The sequence below is a fragment of the Barbus barbus genome (genome assembly GCF_936440315.1).
Source record: "Barbus barbus genome assembly, chromosome: 2".
NCBI lineage: Eukaryota > Metazoa > Chordata > Actinopteri > Cypriniformes > Cyprinidae > Barbus > Barbus barbus.
Window position 1 is genome coordinate 20951246 of NC_136730.1, and position 20068 is coordinate 20971313.

General features: G+C 41.5%; 1 protein-coding gene across 2 annotated transcripts; it reads left to right on the top strand.

Annotated features, from left to right (window-relative positions):
• The first annotated feature begins 1012 nt into the window (after window positions 1-1012).
• atp6v0d1 (ATPase H+ transporting V0 subunit d1) lies at window positions 1013-6021 on the top strand. Of its 2 annotated transcripts, XM_079437472.1 has the most exons (9): window positions 1018-1226; window positions 2660-2831; window positions 3074-3252; window positions 3452-3531; window positions 4103-4180; window positions 4319-4495; window positions 4661-4738; window positions 4862-5025; window positions 5203-6021. In XM_079437472.1, the coding sequence occupies exons 1-8, from the start codon at window positions 1100-1102 to the stop codon at window positions 5021-5023; spliced, it is 1053 nt and encodes a 350-aa protein (XP_079293598.1). In that variant the 5' UTR covers window positions 1018-1099; the 3' UTR covers window positions 5024-5025; window positions 5203-6021. The 2 variants fall into 2 exon arrangements, with proteins under 2 accessions (XP_079293597.1, XP_079293598.1); XM_079437471.1 differs by having other exon boundaries at window positions 1013-1226; window positions 4862-6000.
• The last annotated feature ends 14047 nt before the right edge of the window (window positions 6022-20068 follow it).

The following is a 20068-nucleotide window of genomic DNA, read 5'->3' on the forward strand; positions in this document are numbered from 1 at the left end:
TGTACATTAATTAATAATCTTCTGGTGAACAGCATCATCTGGACAAGCGTCTCCATTATCTTATAGGTTGGTTACATCAAGGATAATGTTCATGGTAGCTATAGGCCTACTTATCCTGGTCAGAGTGCACCATACACACTGCCTTTCAAAAGCCATTGGCCTTTAATTAATGAAGAAAAAACACATTAGTTGGTTTGTAAGGATGGTGTATACTATGCACTGTAGAGGCTACTACAAAAAAAAAAAAAAAAAAAAAATATATATATATATATATATATATATATATATATATATATATATATATATATATAATTTTTTTTTTTTTTTTTTAATTTTAGTTTTTTTTCAAAGGAAAACATTCACATTGACATTAAACCAACCAACAAACAAATAAATGTGGAATCTTTAGGTTCTGCTCAGCCCAGACAAAGCTCTGGGGTTCTTCGTGATTGGCTGAGATCAGTGTTTAAGGTTTGATAGTCAGATGCTCAATCACGTGAGTGTGTGTGTGTGTGCGTGTGCGTGTGCGTGTGCGTGTGCGTGTGCGCGTGTGCGTGTGTCCAGGTCTCCGCGACTTCCCTCATTCAGCTATGGGAAGTCCGACTCATTTTCTCGAATCGGTTCTTTTGAACAGTTCATTTGAAAGATTCTGTCTTCAAGACAATTCTCATCTATTCTTTACGTCATCGCAGCTCCAGTCTAAAACGTTCCAATAAAGATTATTTCTATTTCCAAATGAAATTAATAATTGTTTATCGTTATGTATTATTGTATTGTAGTGTACCAGTTTAGCAGCTAGGATTCAGTTCAGAATAAAATGAAAAATAAGCAAAACTGAAATGTATACTTTTTTCGGGTAAAAATATACGTGAATGTGTTAAAACTAAGGGCTTCGTATGTGTATTGATTAAACTGCCATATAATCAACAAAACAAAACAATAGCTATTCTGGTTCATTGAATCATTCAGAACAGTTTTGTGAACCTGTTTAAATATTTCACTGAAAAGATCCGACTCGGAAGAACAGCACTATCACTCAAGACTGGGCGACGTCTATCTCTCTCTTAAGCTAGTACGCCGGTAGTGTTATTTTCTTACAATGCCGTTCTCTGAATTATATTTTAATGTGGATAATGGTTATCTAGAGGGGCTGGTGAGAGGTTTTAAGGCTGGTATTTTATCTCAGGCGGATTATTTGAATCTCGTTCAGTGTGAAACTCTGGAAGGTGAGTGTTTGTGTGTTGGCTGCTAGCTGTCCGCTTTCATTTGCGATATTTTCACATACAGTTGCGTGTCGTTATTGACATTTATTGTCGTTTAAAGATGCAAACCCGAATTTTATCATTGCTGTTGTAACTCGCTGATAAATCGTCGTATATCTATAGCACAGCCTAGCTAATGTCAGTTAGCTTGTTTTTTTTAGCCAGCATTTAAATTCCCTTTAACGTTAGCAGGTGAAGATCAGGTTTCATGTCCTAATTTTCCTAATTTTCCTCAGACCTAATGTTAAGTTAACAACTGAAGTCCTGTGATCATTATATTATGTTGCTTCTCACTAATGTTACTAGTATTTAAATGCACATGCTAACTGTGATGCTAACAGCGAAACATTCAGTGTATCAGCTATTTTCTGACCTGTTTATTTATGCGTTCATTTTATGTGATTGTACGCGAATGTTTAGAGTACGGCTCTATTTTAATTATGCACAGGATTATTATTATTATTATTATTATAAGGCCTCTGTTTGACCTGACTGACTGACTGGTTACCAGCGAATTTCAGCGTCGTTTTTAAAAATTTTCAGTCGGGTAAGGAGCGTTTTATGCAAATATTCGAGATAAATAATAAATGTTTACGTTTTTTTTTATCTAAAAGAAATATGCAGGTTTAATTTGAGAAATGGTAGTTGTTGGAGCTGGTCATGTGATTATATCATGGCGTCACTTCTGTAGGATGGGAAGATTCTTCTTCTTACTGGTGTTTGGAGAATTTATGACTTTGTACATTTTTTTTCTCTGTCGGCAAGTTAGCTCTAATTGTTCAAAGCACATATTTGCTTTAATTAGAAAAAAAGCAAACTTTTATTGGACAGAGTTTGCCTTCTACTTTGTGTATCCTGTAAAATTTAGGAAGAAACCTTTTCATTTATTATATCAATGCAATCAGATACATTACCCGGCAGGAACCGTGCTGTTTAACTTGCTGTTAATACCTCTTTGCATAGGCTTAGAACTCATAAATAATAAGACAAAATAACACATTTATTGAGGATTAATATCTTTCTTACTGATTGAGATGTCCTTTGTTTATTTGTTGAAGCTGTGCTGCATTATATCCTAATATTTCACACTTTGCTATGAAATTAGTCCTTTAAAGAACCATATTTTTTTGCATTATTTTAAATGAAAACAATATTTTTTAATACATTATAGCTAATTTTGTCTCTCCCTTTAGAAATCAATGGCAAGTGACTCACTTGGAATTTTTGTCTGTGTTTTAGGGAACTGGAAATTGTGTAAAAACAGTTTCCGAGATTAATATAGAAATCACAGCCAGAACACAACCCTTTAACACTGAAGAATGAGGCTTTGCGTTTACGAATAAAATCAGTTTATTTTTTAGTCATTAAAGGGGTCTCTTGTTGTTTTTTTTCCTCAGACCTGAAGCTTCACTTGCAGAGCACTGACTATGGAAGCTTCCTGGCCAATGAAGCCTCTCCCCTCACTGTGTCCGTCATTGATGACAAGCTGAAAGAGAAGATGGTGGTTGAGTTCCGCCATATGAGGAACCAGTCTTATGAGCCTCTGGCCAGCTTCATGGATTTCATCACGTGAGTGCAGTCAAGCATCCAAGAGTATAAGCAAACCACGCTTCGAATTCACACCGCTTGAGGCGTCTCACATAAAATTGAGCTCCTGTAATTTACAAATGTATTGTGTTTAGTGAATATCCATAGTCAAGAATATTTTTGTTTGCTTTCGCTGGCATTTTTTGACTTAATCACTTTGTTTTAAAATTCTTTCTCTCTCAGCACTCAATAGTAAGCTCTTTTCCATCTTACTGCTTTTTCAGATACAGCTATATGATTGACAACGTCATCCTGTTGATCACTGGAACTCTCCATCAGCGGGCCATTTCAGAGCTGGTGCCCAAGTGCCATCCACTTGGCAGCTTTGAACAGATGGAGGCTGTTAACATCGCCCAAACTCCAGCAGAGCTCTATAATGCCATCCTGGTGGATACACCACTTGGTAAGACAGCTTGATATGAAAAACTCACACATGAATCACATTCACTTCGTGTTTTGTTGCCAAGGGAAGTCAGTGAGTTGTGAATCTTGTCAGTATTTAAGTATTCAGAAATTTTGTGAAAAAACTCAAAACATGCTCTAAATAATACCAAGGTGCTTATTTCTACATCACAGTTCATGGCTGTTTCTGTTTGTCTCAGCTGCTTTCTTTCAGGACTGCATCTCTGAGCAGGATTTGGATGAGATGAACATTGAAATAATTCGCAACACTCTTTACAAGGTCAGCCTTGTGATGGAATATGCTAGGATGTAAATCTTAAACAATCATTAGGAATTTTCATATGAAATGACAAGTATGCATAAGCATCTAATGTTGACACCATCACAATTGTATATTTTTCATTGTATGTCTATTTTTGAAAGTCAATTTCTGAATAGGCACATACCAAGATGTTGAATTATAGTGTTATGGTGCTGTTGACAAAGAAAAACTCTTTAAAAGAAAAACATTAAACACTTGTTTTCATTCAAAATTCAAGTTTTTTTTAATTCATCACATACACAGTTATTTACAGAATACAACTTGCTTATTTCATTTGCATTAAATATGAATAGTTGATACAAATGCTAAGACAAGATGAACATGAGAAATAATAATGAAAAAGTAATAGCTAGTAATAATAACAACAAAATAGCATTATGGTATGTAGGATTACAAGTGCTAGGCCTGTTACCAGCGCAATGTCACTATTACAACAGTTATTATTATTATATTGGTTTTTATATAAACAATTATTTCTAAAGACCTTTAACTATGAAATCTGTGGTTGATCTCCTCTCTGTGTCTCCAGGCTTATCTAGAAGCTTTCTACAAGTTCTGCTCTTCACTGGGTGGCACAACCGCAGATACCATGTGCCCAATTCTGGAGGTGAGTAAACACCTGTGAAATCAAGTATAGGGACCTTGAGTCTGAAATAGGATTTTTTTTTTTTTGTTGTTATTATAATTTCAGTTGACACATTTCAGTGTTTTTAAGAACTAAAGCAAAGATTTGTTTTTGTATCAGTTTGAGGCAGACAGAAGAGCATTCATCATTACCATTAACTCCTTTGGTACGGAGCTCTCCAAAGAAGACAGAGCTAAACTCTTCCCTCACTGTGGAAAGCTCTACCCAGAGGGTCTTGCACAGCTAGCCCGCGCAGATGATTACGAGCAGGTCAAAGCTGTGGCTGAATACTACCCTGTAAGTATATGTGTAGACCAAAATGAGTTTAAACTAACATTCAATTAAATAACAGAATGATCGTTCTGGGTAAACTGTTCCTTTAGAGTTCACATAGCGTGTGTGTCTCTGGTACTTTTGGCCACCAGAATGATGAGGATTAAAATTGACTTCATGTTGCTTCAGGAATACAAGCTTCTCTTTGAGGGTGCTGGCAGCAACCCAGGAGACAAAACCCTTGAGGATCGCTTTTTTGAGCATGAGGTGAGCAAAGCTTTTTGCTCAATGTGAAAGCGAGAGAATGTTACTGCTCTGAAAATCATAATCCAATGATGTTTTTGATGTTAGCAAATGCCTCTGTTTGAAATGTGGGTTATGTGTTTACAGGTGAAACTCAATAAGCTGGCCTTCCTGAATCAGTTTCATTTCAGTGTGTTCTATGCCTACGTCAAGTTGAAGGAGCAAGAGTGCAGGAACATTGTGTGGATTGCTGAGTGTATTGCCCAAAGACATCGGGCTAAGATTGACAACTACATCCCCATATTCTAATGGTACTTCATATTAGTCTTGAGTAATGATCCACATGGCATGTATTAACTGTGCTCTGTTATGTTGAGGTTTGAAAATTATGATTCTGTCTCCTCCCTGTCTCTTGCATTATGCCACTCTTACCTTTCATTCTGATTGTCTTTATTAGACTAAAAGGATCATTTGTTTTTGTTTGACAGACAAAAAAAATGCCATTGCATTCCCCCTCCACCGTTGGGATTTTTTTAAAAGAAAAGTTTTAGAAAAGTAATAAATGTTTTTTTTCTTCATGATGGCATGACTGCGAAACCATGTCACCTGGCAGCCAGTCACAGCCCATTGCAAATGAAGGATGCAGGGAATTACAAGAAAACAGGAGAGAGTTTATGTGAAATGCAAAAAAACTCAAGACATCTAATTGTCATACTCTTCCTGTGGTAGGCTTATAAAACATACATTCCAATATTATTATTTATGCATTGTATACAATTAATGAACATTTTCAGATTAAAAACTCCCTGAACTCATGATCTCCCAGTATCCGCATCTGATGAGTGTTAGAGAATCATTGGTAATTTAAAGTGTGAGCCTTCTTGTGAAACAAGCAGAATTAATTTCTGTAAATCATATTGCGTAAATTGTTGTATTCAGTTGAACTGTGCAGTTACATAAGAATGGATTTATGATTGATTTACACACAGTAACTGTTTTGCTTGTTTATCCTTAAAAAAAGAGAATGGCTGGGAATTAACATGGGGAAAAAAAGTTCTTTTGTGTGTATAGATTCTTCACTGTGTGTTTGTTAAAATGAGAGTTGTGTGCTTGCCATTTGTAAATTAGTGCTAAAATTTGTGCTGACATAATTTATGGAGTAGATCATATTTTATGATTAACAGCTGAATCAGTGAGGTCAAATGGATATAATATTAAGAAAGACCTTGTTCTCGGCTAAATCTATTGTACTATTGTATCCATATTGTTTGTGTTTTAAGTGATCTAAATTAAATCTATAAATATATATATATATATAAACAATATATATATAAAGAATTTCTGTGTTTGTATTTTTTCAATTCTGTCTTTCAGAGAAAAAAGACAAAAACAGTCACTATTACAAGCTGTATAGAGCTACAATAGTATGAATGGTAGTTGCAGTATCCACCACCAGATGGTGCAAAGAGCCCAGTCATCCTTAATCGATGTATGCTGTTTGCCTTGAACTTGACGTTGTGGCGACATCACCAGCTTCAGAATTTGCATTTTACTATAGACGGACATTCAGCTGAACAAAAAGGATTTACTGTACCTTCTGACACAGATGTATGATATTCATAATAATCATAATTAGTCTAGGGCATTGTGCTATTGTATTGAGATGTTTAAGTATATGATGTTCTAGTTGACAGGAAGTTTAGAATCTGCCAAAACCTGCGGTAGGCCTCAGGGGCTAATGAAACCATGTTTGTATTAACTCCGTGTTACTCCCTGTACTCTGCTAAAAACTAATCTATACCTAAACATGTGAATGCCGTGCCAGCCACTTACTGGCAGAGCTTTGTCAGTCTTGTTCAAACCTGACTTGGTTTGAACATGTAGTTGAACGGCTGGTTATCTGTGTTTTAAAACAGCGAATAAGAAATGGTCTTAGGGCTTAGTAATGCTCTAAACACCCACGCGGTACATTTTGTATTTCTGTTTGGATAAACATCACTTATGGGTTTTTTTTTGGAGGGGGGGGCTTTGGATCACTCCCTGATGACCCCATCCTCTCTCTTACGTGCTAAAACATTAAGATTCAGGCCTCATTAAAAACGCTTAATTACTGCACACAATCGCAGCCTTTTAGTTCCACAGTGCTCTGGACCGTTTGCAGTTTAGAAGACAGAAAATGGCTTGGACTCTAGCGACCTTTGTGAATGCAAATTATCTTAGCAGCCAAAAGAGGAGCACATTGAGGTTAAACGGCGTTCATCCTCTTACTGCCACACAGGTCATGGTAGTAGTACTGGAAAATGCATAAATCTTTCAAACGCCCCCAGAAGTTTTCTTTAATTTGGTTTGTAGATATGCACTGTAGTTGTTTTGACCAATGTTGGTGCTGAAATATTGTTGACTTCATATTACTATAGTTCTACATGTGGTATAATCTTCTACATGTTCATCAAACAGCAATCAAAAAGCATTTGGTTTATCCAAATCTGATGCAGTTCAATGTATATGTAAAATAAATATTTTCTGGTTACTTTTGTAAAAGTGCATGTGAATCCAATGTCATTTGGATTAGGTGATACGCATTCTTTCCTTTAAGAGCATGTTAACTATTCTCTAATTGGATTCTGAATCCCTGCAACTGAGCAGGGTGATGCCCTCTGCACCCTTCTGGACACGTATCCCATAATTAGCGGTGAGAGGCCTATGTTAAGATGACTCCGAGAGATGCCTTTGGTTATTTTTTGCTGATACTAGGAAATGTAGTTTTAGTATTTCCGTGGTAGTTGCCACGTGTTACCAGTGCCCAGAAGGACAAGCATTTGGCAAGCTCTAATTAGATACCGAAATAAAGATGATATTTTAAGAGTATGGGAGGGCGCTGTGATACAGGACACTGTCAAATGCACACTGTCATCTTCTGTAACTGGCAAAACGTACAAGTACTGCATTTATCTTTGTGGACTTCCTCTTCAGGAAGATGAATAGGGTGCAGATACACATGTAAAGTTTTGTGTGTTCCTTTGCACCAGCAGGAAATGGTTGCACAGGCTGCCCTGGTGTTTGACAGGCATTTTTACAAGTGCACTGGGCAGCTTCATCTCCATGGGCTTTTTCTTTGACAAGAAGATCTCTGTTGGAAACCAGATGAGCAAAAATAGCCTACTAATGATGTTTTTGTGGGCCCTTGTCAAGTAGTGAATGAGAGAAGTCGTTGAGGACTGATGTAAGCGGATTTGTACCCAGTGACCTCCACTTACAAACAGAGTGAAACAAAAGCGACATATAAGCATCCAGAAACGCCACAATCTTTGTGTCTGGATGGGCAGGAACTGCTTTACAGTCACTGCACATGAACTGACATCACATTCCCATGCCTATGCAAAGCTGCGAAAGCTTGCATCAGATAACGGGCATCATTCTTCGAAAGTGAACCTGAAGAATAGCGTCATTTAGATCTGGTTTAATTGCTCTAAAAATGTAAATCAAGGTTGTGACCTCATTTCCAGTAAGCCAGTGGGAGAATGTATAGCGAGACACCATTACAATTGGCCTATGGTTGGCAATCCGTTATTTATTTGTATGGATGAAATTAATGGTATTGAGGCCCAGTTGACCCATTTCATTCTATGAAAGACTGCTGGTTTGGATGGGCATGCGTGTCCTGTGGTGTCGTAAGCCCCTCTGTGCTTCTCAACTCAGCTTGGCCATCTGACAAATGGCCCGGTGAATCAGCCCCAATGTTCTAGTGGCAAGTGCTGGGAATAAATATGATATACATTGTCTACAATGTGTCCCACAGTCCAGGAAGAAAACAAACAAACAAACAAACAAACAGAAGGAACACAATGGCCTTTGAAGTGCATGACGTGAACCGGAATGTGTTGACATGTTAGAAAGCATTTTCATTGAAACGTCAACCCATTCATGAAGCATTACAGATGGCATACATACATACTAGTGCTGTCAAATGATTAATCGCATCCAAAATACAATTTTTGTTTACATAATATATGTATGTGTACTGTGTATATTTATGTACATATAAATACACATGCATACAGTAAATATTTTGAAAATATTGACATATTTACATCTAATGATGTTTTATTAACAAGGTTCGGGAAGAGCACGATCAGATAATCAACTAATGTGGCGCAGATGCAACTCATTTAGCTAACTATCCTAACGAGCACAATGCGTATAAATATGCAGCCTCCCTACCTCTGTCCAATGACAGTTTTCCGGCATCCCTCCTCCACCCCAACTCCTCACCCCTAATCTATTTGATCCCATATTAGGGATAGGGGGAGTTCTCTGGGTTCAGGCCATCTTCCGGGCTCGGAGCCCTCCCCCAGGACAGCACGCCAAAATATGCTTAATATTTGCTATCAGATTAGATGTAAGGGTGAACTCGTGAATATATTTATATTCTTATATTTTATATTATATAATATATATACATATATTTAACATATAATCCTGGCATATTTTTCATAAATATATACATGCATGTGTTTGTATTTATATATACATAATAAATATACACAGTATACACATATATTATGTAAACTATCCTAAGATGGCGGCGCGCGCAGTCGCAGCGGCTTCTCTCTCTCCCGACAAATGTGTTTTTTGTCTTGTAAGTCACAATGTTTTTGCACATCTTCGTCTCGTCTACCTGTCTTTAAGCGCGCATACAGTCGTGAGTTTCTGCTCGATGTCGGCAGAACCACATTTTTAGAGTTAAACTCCGCGCACACTGAAGAGCTGCAGGACCTCGGTCTGCTCCGAATGCCTACTCCATCACCGACCCCCACTACTGCATCTCGCCCACAGCGGAGGCGCTACAAGCGGCGTGAGAGGAAGCAGAAGAGGGGTAAGCGCGGAGGTATCCGAGCTAGGCTAGCGGCCAACCCACACAAGCCAGCTATCCCCACCATGGTACTGGCGAACGTACGCTCTTTGGACAATAAACTGGACTACATCCGACTACTCCGCTCTACTCAGAGGACTGTAAGAGACTGTTGTGTTTTTGTGTTTACGGAAACATGGCTTAACAACAGCGTACCGGACTGCGCCATACAGCTCAACCAGCTAACATGCTATCGAGCTCTCGTCAAGGGAGGTAAGATCCGCGGCGGCGGTCTCTGTGTTTACATCAATGATGCATGGTGTCGCGACGCTGTTGTGGTCTGCAAACACTGCTCACCAGTGGTGGAGTTTATGATTATTAAGTGCCGGCCGTTCTATCTACCGAGGGAATATACAGCCATACTGCTCGTTGCTGTATACATCCCTCCCAGCTCCAGCAACAACAACAGGAGTGAGGCACTAAATGATCTGTACCAGCACACCAGTGAGCAGCAGACAGCCCACCCAGATGCTTTTCTTATCTTGGCTGGGGATTTCAACCACGCAGACTTAAAGAGTGTGTTCCCAAAAATTCACCAACACATAGACTTTCCAACAAGGGGAAAACACACTCTGGACTTTGTTTACACCACCCAGAGAGGAGCTTACAAGGCCCTCCCACTCCCCCACCTCGGAGCCTCAGACCACATCACTGTCATGCTAATGCCTGCATACAGACCGCTCGTTAAAGTCACCAAACCAGTTCACAAAGAGATTCAAGTGTGGCCGGAAGGGTCGTCAGAGGCACTTCAAGACTGCTTTGACACCACTGACTGGAATATGTTTAAACAGGCTGCCACATACAACAATACTACAGACCTCCAAGAGTACTCAGAGACTGTTACTGCCTACATCTCCAAGTGCATTGATGATGTAACAGTCACAAAGTCCATCACTGTCCGGGCCAACCAGAAGCCGTGGATGACAGGGGAGGTCTACAGACTTCTGAAGGCTCGGAACGCTGCCTTTAGAGCTGGAGATGAGGAGGGCCTGAAGACAGCTAGGGCCAACCTATCCCGCGGCATCAAAGAGGCCAAGAGACAGTACTCCAGGAGGATAGCCCATCGTTTCAGCGACAGCAGAGACACGCGGAGCCTGTGGCAGGGGATACAGACCATTACGGATTACAAGCCCCCACCACAGACCTGTGACAACACCATCCCCCTGCTGAACGAGCTGAATGCCTTCTTTGCTCGCTTTGAGGCACAAAACAGCACCACTGCACAGAAGACTCCACCTCCTCCCGGTGACCAGGTGAATACGCTGTCCCCGGACAGCGTGAGGAGGTCCCTCAGCAGGATCAATTCATGCAAAGCTCCGGGTCCTGACAACATTCCTGGGCGTGTACTGAGAGACTGTGCAGTGGAACTCACTGAGGTCTTCACAGACATCTTCAACATCTCACTAAATCAGGCTGTTGTCCCCACATGCTTCAAAGCTACCACCATCATTCCAGTCCCTAAGAAGTCATCTCAATCCTGCTTCAATGACTACCGTTCAATAGCACTCACTCCCATCCTCATGAAGTGCTTTGAACGGCTAGTCTTGCACCACATCAAGTCTGTCCTCCCCCCTCCCTGGACCCCTTCCAGTTTGCATATAGGTCCAACCGCTCGACCGATGATGCCATCACCACTGCCCTCCACCCAGCCCTCACACATCTGGAGAAAAAAGACTCATATGTCAGGATGCTGTTCATAGACTTCAGTTCAGCATTCAACACAATCATCCCTCAACAGCTCACTCACAAACTGGCCCAGCTGGGGCTCAATACCTCTCTGTGCAACTGGCTGTTGGACTTCCTGACCGGGAGACCTCAAGCAGTACGGGTCGGCAGTAACACATCCAGCACCATCACACTGAACACTGGGGCCCCCCAAGGATGTGTGCTGAGCCCCCTCCTCTTCACTCTGCTGACCCACGACTGCACACCATCACACAACTCCAACATTTTCATTAAGTTTGCGGATGACACGACTGTGGTGGGTCTCATCAGCAACAGAGATGAGACAAACTACAGGAGCGAGGTGAGCCGCCTGGCCGGGTGGTGCAGTGACAACAATCTCTCTCTGAATGTGAAGAAGACGAAGGAGATTGTTGTTGACTTCAGGAGAGTACACACTCAGCATGCCCCTCTGACCATCAACGGTGCGACTGTGGAGAGAGTGAGCAGCACCAAGTTCCTGGGTGTGCACATCACTGAGGACCTCTCCTGGACTAACAACACTGTAGCACTGGCCAAGAAAGCACAGCAGCATCTCTACTTCCTCCGCAAACTCAGAAGAGCCAGAGCCCCGGCCCCCATCATGTGCACCTTCTACAGAGGCACCATCGAGAGCATCCTAACTAGCTGCATCACTGTGTGGTATGGCGCTTGCAACGCATCCTGCCGCAAGTCACTTCAACGCATAGTGAGAGCAGCTGAGAAGATCGTTGGTGTCTCTCTCCCCTCCCTCCAGGACATTTACAACACCCGTCTCACCCGCAGAGCCCTCCGCATTGCAGGTGATCCCACCCACCCGACACACAGCTTCTTCAGTCTGCTGCCATCAGGGAGGAGACTGCGGAGTCTCCAGGCGAGGACCAGCAGACTGAAGGACAGATTCATACATCAGGCTGTCAGGAAGCTGAACTCCCTCCCGTCCTTGCCCCCCCTCCCCTCTTTCACCCCCATTTAACACAGCAACACACTAGGAACTCTGACTCTGTGACACCCCCCCACCCCCCCACACTCATAGGACCCCCACCGACCAACAAACTGTGACCGGCACCTGTCACTTGTGCAGCATTGGCTGATCACTACCCATCCAACATTGACTGCAAATTACCTCTTCGGATAGTCTGACAAAAATCTATCCGAACAGTCACTTCGACTTGTCACTTTAACAGACTGATAAGCTCTTCTTGCACTACACTCATAACAAAACAAAACAAAACAAATCTGCACAGTTTTGTTTCTGTACATTCAACTGGTTTGCACTCCATCTATTCTGCCATGTGTCTTATGCACTTTATCTATCTCTCTTTTTTTATTTTTCTACAATGTCCTCAGACTGATAAGCTCTTTTGCACTACAAATTTATCTACACAGTGTTGTTTTTATTTAACTGGTTTTGCACTCTATCTGCCATGCGCCTTATGCCACTTTATCGATCTAATTCTTATTTTTTTCTACAATATCCTCATTTGTATATTTGTATAGTTGTATGTACATATGTTTAAACTGTATTTATCTGTATCTGAACGTGTTTAATGTTAACTGTATGCACCAAGGGTCTGAGAGTAACGCAATTTCAATTCTCTGTATGTATGTGCTGTACATGTGGAAGAATTGACAATAAAGCTGACTTGAACTGATTAATCGTTTGAGCACTAATACATACATAAACATATATATACATCAGTGGCGGCTGCTGGTCTTTCAAAGAGGGGAAGCTCATTTTCGGCCTACATCATAAAAATTGTCCATTTATTTATACGTAAATTCTGCCATCGTGTGCAGTTTGCTAGCTGGCTAGTTCACCGCCTGGCCTACTGTATGAATGAATGAATGAACAAACGATCTAAAAAAACATTAAACTCGACGGAGGAAATGTGGGAATTAGGTTAAACTGAAACAAGGAATGTGGTGTATAATTGTGTGAAATGTAAAATGAAAATTGGCCAGCAATTTCGCCAAGCAAATATCAAGAAATAGGTTGCAGCAGTTTGTCTTTTGACTACACTTGCAAAGTCCACTATGGGACTGAGCTCGAATCAGTGTTGCCAACTTCTTTCGATGGAAAGTAGATAAAGCCAGTTTGAAAAGTCGCTAAATGTCGCTAGATGACGTCATGCGCTAATTAGCATATTCATTTCGTCATCGTGTCATATTGCCTTTTACATTTGTTTGTCTCTCTGTGCTCATACTGTATTTTAATGCAGCCAAATTCTCAATAAAACTGTTCTCCTTTATATATTTTACTGTTTATGTTGTCAGTCAAAGGGATAAATATGAAATAGTGACTGAAACGCAGCCCTTTAAGAATACATAACCAGCTCTCCCTCCCAAGAAGTTAGTCTGCACAAAAATCCTAATTTATAATCGAGCCGTCGTCTGATGAAATCAAATAATACACACAAGATAAGACAAGACAATTCCTGTGCTGTGATTTCGGCTATATTTGCATGTAAAATTAGAGAAGCAACATAATATCTATTTGAACTGAACGCGCTGCTCCTCTCAGCCGCTCACTGAACAGAGAAAGAGGTGCGTGCGCGCTGACCTCGCGCCGTTGCGGCAGTACCAGCGATCACGGAGACTCGCTAAGGTTTGTCAAAGAAGTCGCTAGATTTGTCGCTAGTCACTTTTGGGGAAAAAGGTCGCTAGGGTGGTCTGAAAAGTCGCTAAATTGGCAACACTGGCTCGAATGGCTTCAGCATCAGCGACTTCTTATAGGACACAATCGCTGTCAATCAAAAGGAGATGCAGTCTTTCGACAAACCCTCCAATCATCACGCAGAAGCCCGGCGTCCAGCCCCGCCCACTCCTCCATTCACCCCAGAGACGCTGAGCGTCCGGGGGCGGGACATAATCGCAGCATTTATCCAATGAGCGTCGTGTTTTGAAGCACTGAAAAAAACTGTTCAAAGCAGCTCCATAGAAGTCAATGGACGCTGGGCTTCAACAGGCAAATACACTGATGCTACGGGACTATATGAGAAGGAAATCGAGTTACCTGCTATATGTAGCTGATTCTGAACGAACTCGTCTTCGAGATGAACGTGTTCTAACGCATTTTTAATCAATAAAATGTTAACACAATAGTACATGTTTGACCATTAATTTTTTGACATTATAGGGGAAGCTGAGCTTCCCTTGCAGTCTTAAAGAAATCGCCACTGATATACATATATAGGTATATAGGGCCTTTTCTGGTTACTTTTATAAATATATGTGGATTTATGGAACAATGTCATTTAGATTAGGTGATCACACAAGTATTTTGCATTCTAGGAACACCATCTAACTTTACACAGCCTTATGTCATTCCTAAGTATGCCGTTCTTTTTTCTGCAGAACGCAAAAGAAGTGCTAAAACTGTTTGGTATCTATCTGTCTATCTATCTATAAATTAAGTGTATTTAAAAATGTTTTCTTAGTGTTCATGACTTTGCTTCATCTTCCTATGATTAAAGTGGCAGAAAACAAACAGCTGAAAGGTGATATTAGAAACAGAGGCTGTTCTTTGAAGTCTGTTATGGTTTTGGATCTACTTCTTTAGCCTAGTGAGTCTGGCCAGCACAAACAAGATTCAAGATTCAAGAGTTTTATTTGTCACATACACAATTATACAGGGTATAACCAGCAGTGAAATGTAGGTCAGGTCCGCTCCAAGGACAGTGCAATTATAAAGTATACAAATATTAAGAGAAGAAAAGTAGAAAAAATAAAATAACAGAATAAAATAAAATAAAAGATAAGATAAAAAATATAAATATAAATGTGCAGGTCAGTATGTTGTTGACTTAAATAGTAATAAGAGGAATGTGCAAAAATAATGTGCAAAAGTTGTACTGGGTATTTAAATAGCAGCAATATGAGGTAGAGAAAAATTATGAATAGCTTATTGATATGGTGATATTTACATGGAGTCAAGTGATGTTATGACACAGAGTTAGAGTTTAGGAGCCTGATGGCCTGGGGGAAGAAGCTCCTCCTAAGTCTCTCAGTTTGTGCCATCAGGCTACGGAAGCGCTTACCAGATGGAAGCAAAGTGAATAGTCGGTTACCAGGGTGATTTGAGTCCTTGAAGATTTTAACAGCTCTATTTTTGCAGCGTTTGAGGTAGATGTCCTGCAGAGAGGGGAGAGCAGACCCTGAGATGCGCTCAGCTAAGCGCACAACTCTCTGCAGTGCTTTGCAGTCCTGATTGGAGCTGTTTCCATACCACACTGAGATGCACTGAGTCAATACACTTTCTATGGTCCCTGAATAGAAAGTTTTCAGGATTGCTGGTGAGACCCTGAATTTCCTCAGCTGTTGCCTGGCTTTCTTGACCTGTGTTTGGATGTGTGTAGTCCAAGTCAGGTTCTCGGAGATGTTTACACCGAGGTACTTGAAGCTACTCACCCTCTCCACAGGGGTCCCACTGATCATAAGAGGAGTGTAGGGCTGCTGCTGTCTCTTCCTAAAGTCCATGATCAGCTCTTTAGTTTTGCTCACATTCAGAGAGAGACAGTTGTCCTGGCACCATGATGTGAGACTCTCTACCTCATCCAAGTATGTGGTCTCATCGTTGTTGGAGATGAGGCCCAGAACCACAGTATCATCAGCGAATTTGACAATAGATGTGGAGCTGTGAGAGGACACGCAGTCATGCGTGTAGAGAGAGTAGAGCAGGGGACTCAGGACACAGCCCTGTGGGGCTCCTATGTTCAGAGTGATGGAGTTTGAGGTGAACTGGCCAACTTTCACCACTTGAGGTCTGCCGGTGAGGAAGTCTTGAATCCAGTCACAGAGTGAGGAGTTTAGGCCGAGGTCTGTGAGTTTAGATGCCAGCTTGATGGGGACTATAGTGTTGAAAGCTGAGCTATAGTCAATGAATAGCAGCCTTACATAATTCCCATTGTTGCTGTCCATGTTTGTGAGGGAAGAGTGGAGAACGTGAGAAATGGCATCGTCCGTGGATCTGTTTGGGCGATAGGCAAACTGAAGAGGGTCCAGAGTATCAGGTATGGAGGAGCAAATGTGGCTCTTTACAAGTCTCTCAAAAACCTTCATGACTATAGATGTGAGGGCAACTGGGCGATAGTCATTCAGGCAAGAGGGTTTATTGTTCTTTGGCACAGGGATAATAATGGATTTTTTGAATGAAGTGGGAACCACGGAGGTAGCAAGGGACTCATTAAAGATAGACGTGAACAAACCAGCGAGCTGATCGGCGCAGGACCTCAGAACACGGCCGGTTATCCCATCAGGTCCGGCTGCTTTTCTGACGTTCACTCTCTTTAGCGGCCTCCGAACCTCATCCTCCGACACGGTGATTACAGGATCATTGCTGCTCTGCCTGCTGCTTCCTGACGCGCTGGTCGGCAGAGACGTGCCGCCGCCGTTGCCATCGAAGCGGCCGTAGAAGATGTTTAACTCGTCGGCCAGCAACGGATCTGACTCTCACCTCCGCGGAGGATTTGTTCCCGAAGTCACAGATGGTCCTCAGTCCCTGGCACATCCGTCGAGAGTCGTTGAGCTGGAAATGAGACTCAATTCTCTCTCTGTATCTGTGTTTAGCGGCTCTTACTGCACGACGGAGAGCATAGCACGATGCTTTGTACTCGCTCGTATTCCCAGACAGAAGAGCCTCATTGTAAGCGGCAGTGCGTGTGTTAACCGCGGCACGGATTGTTCTGTCCACCCACGGTTTCTGATTGGAGAATGTCCTTATCGTTATTGTTTCTGTAGCTTGCTCGGTTAGCGTGTTTACGAAGCTTAATGCTACATCCGTGAACTCGCTGACGTCAGAAGAACTTGCCCGGAACATGTCCCAGTCGACGTCATCAAGCGCCGCCTGCAGCATAGTCTCTGAGTGGGAGGACCAGCGCATCACTACTCTCTGCACTGGAAGTTCCTGAACGAGCCTTTGTTTGTATCCCGGTGTTAGAAAAATGGCGGCATGGTCCGATTTGCCAAAAGCCTGTAGTGAGCGGGCTTTGTAGGCATCCTTGAACTGAGTGTAGCAATGATCCAGTGTGTTTGGTCCTCTAGTTGGACAGGATACGTGTTGATGGAAGTTCGGCATGACCTGTCTGAGGTTGGCTTTGTTAAAGTCCCCCGCGATTATGAAGGCAGCGTCAGGATGTTTGTTAATGTAGCCGCTGAGCACATCGTGAAGTTTAGACAAAGCCAAGCCAGTGTCCGCCTGTGGTGGAATGTACACAGCAGTAACAATGATCGATGAAAACTCCCGGGGCAAATAAAATGGGCGGCAAATAACGGAAAGATGTTCCAGATGAGGCGAGCAGGAACGTGACAGAATGGAGATATTCCTGGGATCACACCATTTCTTGTTGATCATGAAACATACTCCTCCACCCCTGGATTTACCGGCCTCTGCTGTTCTGTCCGTCCGAAAGACAGAGAAGTTATGACTCAGCATTACAGCAGTGTCCGGGACCGAGGACGAAAGCCACGTTTCTGACAAACAAAGGATGTTACTGTCCCTTATGTCCCGTTGGAAACTAATCCTGGCTCTAAGATCGTTCATCTTATTCTCCAAGGATTGGACATTAGCGAGGAGAATGCTTGGAAGAGGAGGACTGTGAGCCCTTTTCCTGAGTCTGACTCGAATTCCAGCGCGCTTCCCGCGGTGTTTCTTGATCCGTCGCCTCGGGGGGGTATTGTTTATCTCCGCGTTCCGAGGAATCTCCAGAGCCCACGCAGGATTCGTGGATAAAGTGTCCTGAAGCAGGTTGGTGTAGCGGTTACCAATGTCCAAAAGTGTTTCTATGTTGTAGGTGATCAGTGCCGACGTGAAATGTGTAAAAAGAGAAAGTAAAAGTAAGTAAAAAAGAAGGTTGAAGCAAAATCTCAGCGGAGCGACCCGAACGGCGTCCGAACACAGCGGCGCCATCTTTGGAATTGGATTGTAACATTACCATTTTCCATCACTCCATGTATGCTTAGTGTTAGGAATTTAGTGTGTTGATGTTGGCAAGCGTCCTGTGCTGGATTGTAACATCTGCAGCGCTGAGACAGTGAGTAGCACTCCTATTTCCTGAGTTGAATTGGCAGATGACACCATGGCCTTAAAACCTGTGGCACACCTGCAAAGGGTTTGAAACGCTACGTTTTTAAGCAACTGTTATAAGCAGCTTTTTTAAAATTTTATTTTTAATATAATTTTTAAGTTTTTAATCATCAGTTCTACATACAATGAACATTCCGTGAACAGTCCAATTATGGTGAATGAGGCCAGCTGTGAGGTAACACTGGATGAGTATACAATGTTTATTTATGTTAGTGGTGTGTTATTGTTCCCTTTTTGAGTGGCACAATCTCCTGCCCTGTGTCCTAAAAACCTGACCACCACCCAAGAGTTGACTTGTGTGTGAAACATTTGAGTTTCTTTTCCCTTTTTTGAGTAATTTTCCTTTTTGGATTTGGCTTAACCCTTGCCTCAGTACACCTCTAGCATTATTAATCTTAACTCTTTCTCAGAATTTTATTTCTTTTCTTTCCTCTGGGCCAAATTTCTCAACTATAGGACACTGGGCCCGGTATCTAGTTTAATTTAGGCCTTTTTGCTGTGTTAACTTACAGTGGCGGTAAATGAGAGCAGTAAAAGATGGGATAGTTGATTCAAACTTGAACTTGTATTGCCTATATAAGCACCACATCTCAAAGCATCAGATCGTACAGTCACTGCAAATGGTTTTGTAATTAAGACATCTTGGAAGTAGTGCTTCATAATTGATAAAAGAAAAGAAAATGTAATTAACGGTAAAGTTCACATTAACATTTCAGGATTTTTCTTTCTGATTTCATTAGAAATGGTTACTGCTGAAATTTCACGTCATCACAGTAAATAATTTCCTACTTTGTGTAAAAAAAAAGAAAAGAAGCGTGATTCCCCTTTAACAGAGTTGTTCCCTTTTTGAGTTTTGTGTCCTAAACAACATCCCCACCCTGACCTTCAGCTAGAGGTTTAGTTGTGTGTGAAACATCTTGATTTTCTTTTCCCCAGTTTTTTTTTTTTTTTAAGTAATTTTCCCTTTCAGAGTTGGCTGAACTTTTGCCTCAGGACACCACCAGAGTTATTAATCTTGACTCTTTCTCAGTATATTCTGAAGGGGAACAGGATTTGGGAAATGATGTAAACTTATCGCAGACTTGAACTTGCATCACCAGTGTGAGCACCAAATCTCATCGTGTGAAAGCAGTAACTGCTAGACCATGGCTTGGAGACCAAGAAGAAGATTTTAGTTTTTTCTTGTGTTGATGTATTGCCTTTTGAATCAGGAAGTTGGTGTTGAACACATTGTCTCTAGCAGCCTTTGGGTTTACATCGCGGTCTGGTAAAATTGCTTGTATCAAGGATGAAAACAATGAAGATACTTTAAAAATGAACAAATCCCAGCTACTTCACAGTCATTAAATGGTTGGGAAAGAAAAAGCTCATGTACGAAAGTTTGCACAATAAATGAAACTGAAAAAAGGCACAATGAACAGCAGATATGTTTGTTAAAAGTTTTTAGTTTTTTTTTAATGATTAATGCTTTTCTGAAATTGCTGCAGCTGGGAGCGAAGCTGAGAGTACTTTTCTCTGTTTATTACACAAGTGACACTCATGTTTACAGTGTTTACTTCCAGGGACCATTTGCTTTGTTTAGGAACAAAGTTCTCATCAATTACGAACCAAGCGCTGCTTTGTTAATCACAGGACCCAATGTGATGTGGTATGTGAC